Source organism: Antedon bifida, chromosome 11 (genome assembly GCF_963402885.1).
Source record: "Antedon bifida chromosome 11, ecAntBifi1.1, whole genome shotgun sequence".
Taxonomy (NCBI): Eukaryota; Metazoa; Echinodermata; class Crinoidea; order Comatulida; family Antedonidae; genus Antedon; species Antedon bifida.
Window position 1 is genome coordinate 13680217 of NC_136236.1, and position 12106 is coordinate 13692322.

The following is a 12106-nucleotide window of genomic DNA, read 5'->3' on the forward strand; positions in this document are numbered from 1 at the left end:
AATAATAATTTAGGTATTTTAATTATTGTTTAATCAGAATTTTGAAATTTGAATCTTTTTCGGCAATGCAAAAATTGAGGTGGTTATGAATATTATAATTGGAAATCCATTAAATTTGCTCAAATATTATTAAAAAATATAAACATAAATAAAAACTCAAAACCTGCATAACAAAAGAAAATCATAAATAATAGTAAGTGATTCAATAACTTTTCAATGTAATTTTTAGCATTCAAATTGTGTTTAATGTTTTCTCGATATTTGTACAGTAAAACAGTACACTGTAAAACATTGTCTGAAAACCAATGTTTATCAGACGCAAGATATACAGTAATATTATTCCCAGTAAGCGTGTTGTTATGCCAAAGTATATTATGATAAATAAGTATACTACTAATATATAGATATGAAATGCGATTTACCCAAGCTAATATAAGTTGCTATGACCCAGAACTAAACAAATTAATATCATAAATATTATATTCTTTAGAATGGTCATGTGACCTACCTGCTAGAACTCGAAGACCTATGGGATACCGCCGGTTCTGGTGCAACAGGTTCACACGTCATTCTCGCCACTGGTTGATACATGGTCTTGCTTACAACTAAATTTGAACTGTACGTCGTCGTAGGTCGCACAATCATGGTCGTTGCCGTTTTAAACTCGGCAGGTTGCGGTTCAGGTATCGACTGTTGAACACTGATTGTACGATGCGACTGGGCGTACACAGAGTCCGCCATCATCGGTTCCGGTTGATACGGTACGTAATCATTCTGTGGTTGGTACTCCTGTTTGGCCATGTAATCATTCCTCGGTGCGTAATCGTTTCTTAAACGGGGGTCTTTATTTATATATTGGTCCTGATAAGTTTGGTGAGCATAATTACCCTGTCTGTCCCCATGTGATGTTGCAGGGTCAAGATACTCCCTTGAATGGTCACTATAGTTCGATGACCTGTCACTATAATAATCCTCATGGCTATTTTGTCTCTGATAGTGATATGCATAAGCTGCGCGTACATCATAACTTGACCCTTTAAAGTGACCATTTTCACCGTTTTCTTGATAATATTGCATGTTATCCTGTCGCGTACCGTGATAGTAAGTATCCGAGTACGATGGGCCGTTGTTATGGTAATCATACTGATTATCGCCATAATTTGATCGTTGATCATGGTGCCATGAGTTCTGGTTCGGTGGTGGATACCGCCCTCTATTAGGACTACTATGAGTACTCCCTCTATATTGTTCATGTTGCTCACTAGCGTAATAATCACGTCTGTGCTGAGTATCGTGCACATTAGTTCGTGGATATTGCTGGGGTGAATTATATCGCATATCTTTTGAATAGCCCCCTCTATAGGAGGTAGTTCTATCGCCACTTCCTGTGGAGTACTGGTCGTCTGAAGAATAAGCACCATTCCCTTCGCGAGTTTCATAAAGATGCCTCGACTGATCATTGTGGTCATATCTCGGTTGGCGTGGTCTGTTATGGTGCCCCCTATAGTCTTTATGAGCAGGGGAATTACGCCGATACTGATCAGTCTCATCGGTTAAATGTTCTGGTGGCGCATAATCTGAACGTAAATTACCAACTGAACCGTGTTTCTTAGGAGATTGAGTTTGAACTTTTGCGATAGGTTGTTCATAAGTTATACCATCGTCACTATAATTGTATTCAGTTTTTTGTGTTTGTAAGTTAAACATCGACGAAGCGTGCTGTCGTATACGCGGTTGTTCATCCTCTGAACTATAAGTGTTAGTAGATTGATAATTAACAGCATGTATTTTCTGTCGAGGCAATGAACTGTAGCTAAGATGTTGAGGATGTGAATCATATGGAACGCTTTGTTTACGAGAAGAAGTATCACTAAAATCCGAGTTTGAGCTTGAACTACCCCTGAATGAATTGCTTTGACGTAGAACTGGTCTTGCGGTGGAATTACTAGGCGATGATGGAATGTATTGATTTACCATTGTTTTCGATCTTTGTTTACTGTTAGAATCGCTTCGTTGCCGTGGTGGCCCGATCTCTGCGTATTCTGGACTAACTTTAAACTTTCCTCGATCTGTGTTTGCTGTATGAGCCGGTAATCCGTGAGGATTGCGTGGAGCTCTTCCTAAACTATGCGTGGAATATTGCTGTGGCTGGGGAAATTCATTATCAAATTCAATATCACCGGGGGGAGATTCTCGCGGGAGTGAACCTTCTCTCTTTCGTGATCTTAAAGGAGACGGCAATGTCAAACCTCCGTTCAAGTGCGGTCGTGGCATCGATTTTGACCTTGCACGTACGCCTTTACTCTCAGTGGTCTTTGCACGCCCCCTTTCAGACTCGCTTTTCAATGCTTTCATTCCCTTAACATTATGCGTTCTTGACATTGGTGGAGTCTTGCTTGCTCGTGGCAAAGTATTGTAACTGTTGCTTACACCTTGCGATGAGATCGGATCCAGTCCATGTTCCAGTCTACTTTCATTCAATTTTCCTTCTATTTCTTCCAACTGTGTAAAAAATAAACGCATAAATTTTAAGTATATTACACTGTAATGCACTGTTCTAAATAACTTTATGCCCCCAAAATGTTAATTGATAGAAATAGAACAAAACACGTTTACATTATTGAAACAAATACATTTGATAATCATTTCTTTTAAAGTCCTTGGCGTTATTGAAATGACAATGTTAACATTTTGATTGATTTAGATAAATGATTACCTTTTGTAAAGCTAATTTATAATTTTCTCTGCGTATTTTGCGGGATTTTTTATTCAGAGACGGATCACAGGAGAGTCGTAAAGCGGCCTTGCATATGTTACTTTGTATCTCGTGTTCTTTCTCCATCTGTGCAAGCTCTTTACTAAAGTCCTCCTGCAAAGAAAAGTAACAAATCTGATAAAATCTTACATTTTTTTTATGGATGGTACATTTTCGGTTTCATAGGATTGTCTTAAGTGTTATAGCTGCACTTTATACAAACACGCTTAATTATCATTAGTGTGAACAAAGTTTATAATATAAATAACTGATTCAATACCTCTGTACTTCCATTCATTAATTTAGCAGATAAAGTGAATGCTGTTCCGACTCTCTTCCTGATAACAGGTAGCGTCTCTCCAGGTTCTTTTGGATAATCCGCTGGTAATTCCCCTAAAATTTCCTGAGAAAACGAAACACAAAATGTTCACATACACATCACGCTAACTTTCTCTATTGATCAACAATAAATGACAGGCAATTACCTTAGCCGGGGTTAAAGACTGGAAATGCTCAACTTAGCCACACAATCAAAGCTAAAGCCTTGTCTACACTATCAAACTTTACAAATTGTGATATGCTCATATATGGACACTGTGTTGTCATATCACTACCATATTTTGGCATATTACTGCCATTTTTGGTCACATCAAACTAGTTTGATATTGTAGACAGAGCTTAAGTCTCTCTTAATAAACTTTAAAATGATTTAAGTCATCTTTAAGTTTACTTACTGCTTCTCTAAGACACATCTTCTTAAACTCTTCTTGTTTTGATTTTAGTCGTTCTTCAAGAGCTGCTTTTCTCGCTTGTAGTGCGGACACCATGTCCTGCTCTGCTTTTGCACTCATTGCAACCATATCTGCATTCACTACAAGAAAAATAACATAATTTATGGTAACAAAATAAACTTTTAAATTTCAAAACTCTTCAAAAACTCGTCAAAACGTACTGTAGCGAACTTTCCAAGAACCAATAAACATAAATACAGTATTAAGTTCCTAAAACTTTATAATCTAACTTCATATCCAGGTTTTAAACTTACCGTCTACTTTGACATAAATAAGATAGAACCTGTCTAATAAGCAACTTTCTCAATGTGCTTTCTAGTTGTCTATGGCAGATGCCAATAGTGTACTACATATTAGCACTTATCATCTAGGCATCTTGCAACTAAAGAATCCACTTTCACAAAACCGATTGATATCATTTCACAATCTAAGATTCCAATTAGGATTCTAAGTACTCGTTAAATATCTACTTTCACATTAAGTGTCAACACCAGGAACTAAGTTACTGTCGCAAGATGGGTATCAAGAAAGACAAACCAGGAACTATTCATTTTAACATCGCAGTTTGCACTACTTAACACACTACACTAATTAAGGGTTTAAATTCGGTTAAAATAAAAATAATTTTGAAATAGTTCTATGACAAAATATATATTATAGGAACTAAATAACTGGATTTATATGAATACCATCTTTCCTTGATTAAACATGTTGCATGAGAATTTGGATATTTACGGAAGATGGGTGGTTGTTTCAAGGGGAAGGTATTTAGGGCACCCTTGATTTCTCTCTTCTTAATGAATAATTTACAGCAAGAATGAATTTAAGATGAATCCTAATCACCACACAACAACAAAAACAATTTTAATCTATCTTTTATTTAGTTTTTAGTGTTTTTTAAAAGAAATCGGAAAATTCTTCTTCAATCTTCAAATTCAAGACAACAATTAAAAATTAACTTACATGGATTGGCCTTCAATTCTTTCTGAATTGTTAAGCTATTTGTACTGCTGCTTGTCTCACTAGTCATATCGGAATTATTTGATGTTATAGAGGGCGTACTTTGCGTTAAATCAGAAGCAATTTGACTAAAGCTTCTAGACATTGGATGTTGCATCTGAAAAAATGGAAAATTATAAGATTATAACATTTTTTGAAAACTTTTCTCTTCTTAATTATAATTTTCTATCACATGTAAAACTTATCTCCCGTCATTTAAACCTTGCGAATGTAAATTTTGAAACTTGAAGAATCTGTTAAGAAATGAGATATATGCTATATCTTAGAACTTAATGGTCATCATCGGCGTCTTTATAGTAATGCTACAGTAGATTGAAATAAAAAATAGATCCATATTTCAAATCCAGACCAAGTTGAAATTAATTATTTCACGAGAATAAATAGCTACTAAATTCTAGACGTTAAGGCACAGTAGATGTCGGTTAAGTATGAACAAACATCGTAAAATATCAAGTGTATCTTCGCAAAATTGTAATGAAATGGTTACCGCACTTTACACAAATTAATATTGCCAAATAAATGTTATTTAACGTTTCTTCAGGAGTACTGTATGGTTTACTTGATATTGTGGTTGGATGGTAATAAGTTTCCAGGTTCAATCTTTTAAGAGTATTTTTTTGGGTAAAATTCCAAAGTATTTATTTATTCAGTGACAATTTTATTTAGTTTGTATTTAAATATTCTCAGGGCAGATCCAAGCCAGGAGTATAGCACTAACTGTTCAAATCACTCTCTCTCTCTATTTTAGAAATCTTGGATCTACTGCACTCCCGATTCTTTGTCTAGTAATATATCTAGACACATAACAAATTGTTATGTTATTGTTACTGACTTGTCCATTTAGTAATTTGATAAACTTCACAGGAACAAGGAATTAATTTAATGTACTTTGAATATATCCTGTAATATTTTATTAAGAGTTAAGAGGAAGGACAGCAAAGTGATTGGCAGCAAAGGTTATAAAAACAAACAAGAATATTACCATTATTATTAGCATATAACATAACAAAATTATACTGAGATAAATAATTTATAATTAGTATTATATAACACTACCCTGCATAATTTTCCTCTAGCACTCACAGAGCTCTCATCGATGTTGTACTGCATCTGTGTGCAGTATATTACAATAATTGACCCAATAAGTTTGCTACAATTTCCTTATTCAAGCATTGCTGCAGAATCCTTAGAGATTATTTCAAAATCTCGAGATTATACCATCTCTATATCCTATTACATTGTCATAGCAACTGACGCAAAAGAGCATCAACGTTAAGCCACTTTCAAAGTTTACGACCCTTTCTTTTATTGGAATAATATTAACATTACTATTAAAGATAAGCTGTAGAAAGTATGTTATATCTGTATGCAAGAATGTGCCTACACATTTTAGATTTCTGTATGAATAGCATTGCTAATCATTCATTGATTGAGATTGAAGGGGAGTTAGATAGCAACCAACGGTTTAGCCAACGTGCCATCCAGCAGTTTTTTAAACAACCAAACAATAACATTATTTAAAACAATCGGTTTTAGCGATGCAGTTTGGACGGCCTACAGGCCTATAATTTAGTTTATATTTGGATGCCATTTTCTATTTGTTCGGCTAAGCCCATGATGTGATATTTGGATGCCATATTCTATTTGTCTGGCCAAGCCCATGATGTGATATTTGGAAGCCATAATTTATTTGTCTGGCTACAGTAAGCCCATGATGGGAACTATTACACTGTAGTTCATTTAAAGTACCCAGAAACCAAGAAAGTACTCTATTTAGAATAGCTTAAACCCTTCACAATTACCTTGCTATGTTTTCGATCCAAGTAGAATTGATGTTGGTTTATAGCCATACTCCAAATAGACTTGATCAAGACTGGCGTGCCATACCAGGCGTGTACGATAACATTGCTGGAACCGAAAGGCCGTTTTGTTGTTGATCCTCTGTGAAAATTTAAAAAAAAATAACAATGAAACCAAATATAGAAAGCAAAACTAACGGCATAAAATAATAATGGACAATACGTTTCTTTATTATTTTTACAAAAGTGTTTCTTATTTACAGTAGAAAAATTATATAAATAGATTATTGTAGATTTAAATAATACACAAGTAAACATGATATTGAAATAAATTAATAATGTACTGTTCAGAGGAAATAACATTGTGTGAAGAAGTTTTTGGGATAAATAACAAACTTCAGGAAATGAATGAAGGAAATTAAATATTATTAGAAATAATGCAGAAATCTATAGTAACTACAGGTGTACATGCATGCATGTTTAATGACTATAATTATAAAACAAATTAAAATTTTAAAGACACCGTATTACAACAAAATCAAATAATATATAAATTAATAAATTATGCCTTGCTTGCAGCTAACACTGTACAATCGGTATTTGGAATCTGTAATGTACACAGTTACCGAACATAATACATTCTGTCAACCTCCTCTTATCATTAATTATAACCATTGTCATCATCATTATCATCATTTTAATCAACATCATCTTATCATTATTATCATTACCACCACCATTCCAAACACTGCTACCTTCACATCATAATCATCATCATAATTGATGTAAATTATCATTATCATCATTTTATCATCATAAATAATGTGCAAGACAATCCATAAGGCTGTTGGCAAACATGTAAAAATGGTTTTAATGTGAGTAACTGCATAAAAATAAAATCTTAACAAGCAAAACAAAAACATTTCTAAGTTGCAAAAATAAAAAGTAATATGTGTTTTAGTGAAGTTAATGCATCGTGCATTTAAAAGAAGTGATCAATGATAAAATCGCAAAAGTAATACAGTATTTTATCTACAAACTGAAAACAAAATTAAAATAAACTGCTGCATTGGTTGGCAATTGGTGGTGTTAGTTTGTGTCAATCATGCACAACTAATAATAGCCTGCACAGAGACTATGACTTACTGAACGAAGTCGGAATTAGATTCTGATGGATCGTCAACGTTATCTGGCGAGTCCTGAAGGGGCTGGTCGTACAGTAAATGACTGGCCTGACTTTGAGATCCTCTGAGAAAGACGGAGCGTAGAAGATTAGGAAACGAAAGTAGTAAGATTAGACTGCATCCATCCAGATTAGTGTACACCGGGTAACTGCCTAGTGTACACTGGGTAAATGCCTAGTGTACACTGGGTACAGTAACTGCCTAGTGTACACTGGGTACAGTAACTGCCTAGTGTACACTGGGTACAGTAACTGCCTAGTGTACACTGGGTAAATGCCTAGTATACACAGTTGTTATATGTACATCAGAAGACAAATGGCGTCCCATCAAAGGACGAGATAAGAAACAAATTTAGTTCAAGTTTAATTCTCCTATAAGCTTAATTTTATTGCATAATTATTAAATGACTATAGTCATTCTTAGGCCGATGACAAGTCACATTGTATGCTATTAATATGTTAACATCACACTGGAATTCTACAGTATTACCAGGAGTAGTAAGATATTTAAATACAGTAATCCAATGAGGGCGATGTTACTTCAATCAACATTTGAGGGCACTATTTTCCCAATAGTTTCTCACTTAGTTATAAAAAAATTGGTTAATAAGGTCCTCTGCAATACAGTATATTCATACGTAGCTCAAAATATGTTAATATTATTAAAATGCAACAGTCAAAATGCATCAGACATGCTTCTCCTACCTTTCCCCCACTCCTCCCCCACATATTACTGTAAATAATCTGTTATCCATTCCACTAACCAATACATTTTATTCAAAACAAATGAATATTGTCTCATTAAAGTTTGCTGAAATTGTTTAAATTGGCTTTCTTTACATATTATAGTTGATTATGTACATTGCTATAGACTCTGTGTCTAGAGCAGCGTACACGAGGATGACAATTAACTAACATTTGCCGTTTACCAGCACCGCATTTGCTTACCTTTTAGGGTCGTTAACTTCAATTGAGAACTTCTTTTCCCTGAAGTAGATGTTCTGTAACTGCCTCCAAGGAAAAACCTGAAAAGGTTAAAGGTCAATTACTGTAATAATTGCGATCATGATTATTCAAAGGAAATAGGAGTGAGATACAGGGAATGATGTTATAAATGTATGAGGATACTTATTATGTTTGCGGTGAAGCACGTCATACTACTGTACATAGTTTTGGGAAAGTTTTAGCTTCCTTATCTATGTATTAATTTTCCTTAAATTGGAAAAGTTAATTGTTGACTACAGTATACTGTATAAGTACAATTAGGGAGTTTTTTGATTTGCACTGGCCGATGCATGGACATTTTTTATTTATTTATTTATTTATTACCATCTTTACTGAGCCTATCCAGTTCCGAAAAGGACTGATCATTTAGGGCCCTCGATAAAACATACATACAGTACAACACATAAAATATAAAATATTCAAATGACATAATATAGGCCTATAAATTTACAATGATTATATAAAATTCATATTTTGACGTGCTTCCTCAAAGTTTTGGCAGATTTTAGGAATAGACTACAACCAACGACCGTCAACATGCATGTACAGTACTGTAGATCGTTGCAAGTTGAAATCTCACCATACTGTGAACAACCGTTTGTATATGGTTGATATTAAATGATATCAATAAGCCTGTTTGTAAATTTGACGGTGAAAAATTTAAAAACAATTTTGACCCAAATAATACATGCACATGGATATCACGTTGCCGATGTTCCTGTTGCAGGCATCAATAGTTCAGTTGGTATGTTTGTTTGTATATATTTTTGTTACTGTTATGTATATGTTAAGGGGGGATGTGGATAGAGGTGCTTGTCACCTGTTCATCCCTTTCTTTTCGCTGTCTTTGTATGCAGTGATAAAGTTTAATAAATAAATAAAATAATCTTACTTTTCTAGGTGTGACTTTGTCCAAACGATCGTACTGTCCGATGCCTTTATAACTTAATCCTAACAGCCACGGTATTCCTGCTTTATCCTTAACTTCATAATAGTGAATTCCATATGTAGGCAAACTTTCCACCAATTGCATATAACTGAAAGATAAAAAGGAAACATCAAATTAAACAAACAACACAGAAACACACAAAAAGCAAAACTGTACGTCAATCCAAGTAAAATATAACGCAAATTTACAGAAAAAGAAATATTTTTTTGAAAAAAAGATTTGATTGAAACGTTTGACTGAAACATGAAAGCACATGAGAGCGTCTACAGCATAATGCAATATATAACATAATTTGTAATTCTTCCCTGAATAAACATCTAAAGGTTATAAACTTACCGCTACTCGTACAAATAATTATTCCAGTAAAATACATGCAACAAATAGATTTTACTCCATAAAATGAAATCTAAAATAAAAACTATCATGTGACAGAATATCCGCAATAGAAAGGCAACCAGTAGGTTTTAGTTACGTTCTACAACAAGATTGCACTTTCTATAAATACTATTGAACTCAACAGAAAGTGATAAACATTGTTATTTCTACAAACAATAATTAACAAGTGCTTCCACTAAACAACAGACTGAAAGCATGACAAAAGGGGGATTTGAATGACCTCACCTATTGTGTTCTTCTATCAAATAACAACATATTGTCAAATAATTAATTAGTATGATGACTCATGCGGGTGTTTTGGCTTTTGGTTTTAAAATATATATACAGGTACGTTATTGCATAAAATAATAAAAGATCTGTCAACTTGTTTTGACAGGAACATAATGTAAAGGTATTTCAGCACACATTTATAATGTTGCCAAATAATATGAATTTGTATAATTGCTCTGAATACATTTTTTGATAATAAAATAATGTTATGTTTGATAGTCTATAAATAACAAGTTCAGATCTTGAAATAAACCATAAAACCTAGTAATATTTTACAAAGTATTGCAATACATTTTCACTACCAAACAGTATTAAACTACTGTAACAGTTGCCCATATTAAAATATTTTTACATGGTGGTAAAGTTTGTAGGCAAACACTGATTTACACAGCACAGCAGCTTAATGTAGTTTGTTCTTAAAGAATGGATAAATCAATTGTTACACTGTCAGAAAGACCATGGCAGAGAAAAGGAAATCAACTACACCAAATTGCCTGCCTCATGGGTCACTAACAGAATTGGCGTCCTCATGGGGCATATACAAACCAAATCAGGAGTATTATTCCTTCAATATGGATTTTAGAAGCTAATTTTCTCAAGCAATACTGTCATTTATTTTTACTTTTTCTAAAATCCTTCATATTTTCTGTAACTGATTTGTTTGTGAAAATACAGTAGAAGCTACAGCCATCAGAGAAATTATTTCTCCAAAATGTGCTACAGCTGAATAAGACCAATTAATTGCAGATTATTAATTGGAGGAGATTAACGGAAGGATTAATTTAAGATTACAGACAAAATTGAGTTGTCTTGTAAAATAGATGAACTTTTAGTTTTTAGGTAAATGTATAGAATATTTAATTTTTAAAACTTTTTTTGTATAGAAATAGAACAGAAGAAAAGATGCAGTTGCAACATAGTATCCTGAACACATTAACAGCATCAGATTCAGAATCTACAGCTTATAGGCCTTGTACTCTCTAGGAACAAAAATGCCGACACTTTCAACGAGTAAATCACAGTGTACTGTAAATAGGCGTTACGTTAATCCCTTCATTCCAACGAATCATGATAATCTGATTGATCCACTCAATCTATGTGAATCACTGAAATGTGATGAAAAACCTTTCCAAAGGATCACATTTTGTCCCGACTAAGTCATGTTCACGGATGAATAAAGCTGCAATGGATTAGTAGCACTTGAGGATTTATGAGGATTAGCGGTCCAGAAATGGATTACCTAACATTCTTTGATGCCATATTCAAATTAAATTATACTGTAGCTGAGTCAAAACTAGAATAGAGAAACCTAGAGAGGTTATTGGAAAGAAACTCACCAATTAAATCTCACTATGCATCAAGCTAGTGCATTGTAACTATATAGCTCAGCTTTCAGAGTAAAGAAAATAACTAATTATAACATGGAAGGAATTGTAAAAGCAACCAATTCAATACTGGTATTACTAGTATTATGGACAGACCAGTGAGACCTATTATTATCAACAGAGAGTTTCCTATAACACAGCACCTGTTAATTGTCTGGCCTTTCTTTATAATCCATAAAATCTACACAGCAAACAATTGGTGACCCTACTCTTGCTCACTGGTATAAAACCATACACGGCAGTGTATTATCTTACTACAGTACTGTAGCTCTGGGAATAACAATCTTTCTACAACAGTATATTGTACTGTAGAAAAAACATTGTACACTGCTGCAACTTTCACCTTCAACATAAAATAACAGTTAACATACAGTAAACGTTAATGCCAGCATATGTACAGTTAGACCTCCAAACAATATTTTTACTTTTTTAATTAAGGTTAAATTCTAACTCATTATAATTATTTCATTTATCCTTTTGTCACAATTTGTAGAATGTTGACCAAACTACATTATTCTGGGTTACAGTATTTCAACAATGGAGGGCCTTTCTT

The 12106-nt window shown here is 33.7% G+C and overlaps 1 protein-coding gene across 2 annotated transcripts in view; it reads right to left on the reverse strand.

The window, feature by feature from the left end:
• The window catches only part of LOC144855957 (uncharacterized), a 50350-nt gene that overhangs the window by 3987 nt on the left and 34257 nt on the right, over positions 1-12106 (reverse strand). For both annotated transcript variants that reach the window (XR_013614888.1, XM_078713923.1), the window contains exons 7-15: positions 9446-9590; positions 8497-8573; positions 7512-7613; positions 6369-6507; positions 4510-4663; positions 3490-3626; positions 3036-3158; positions 2717-2869; positions 509-2502 (exon numbers count right to left, since the gene is read on the reverse strand). Coding sequence is in view for 1 of the 2 variants with exons in the window: in XM_078713923.1 (XP_078570049.1) it covers positions 509-2502; positions 2717-2869; positions 3036-3158; positions 3490-3626; positions 4510-4663; positions 6369-6507; positions 7512-7613; positions 8497-8573; positions 9446-9590 (3024 nt within the window). In the remaining variant the exon portion in view is untranslated. The remainder of the gene's footprint in view (positions 1-508; positions 2503-2716; positions 2870-3035; positions 3159-3489; positions 3627-4509; positions 4664-6368; positions 6508-7511; positions 7614-8496; positions 8574-9445; positions 9591-12106) is intronic.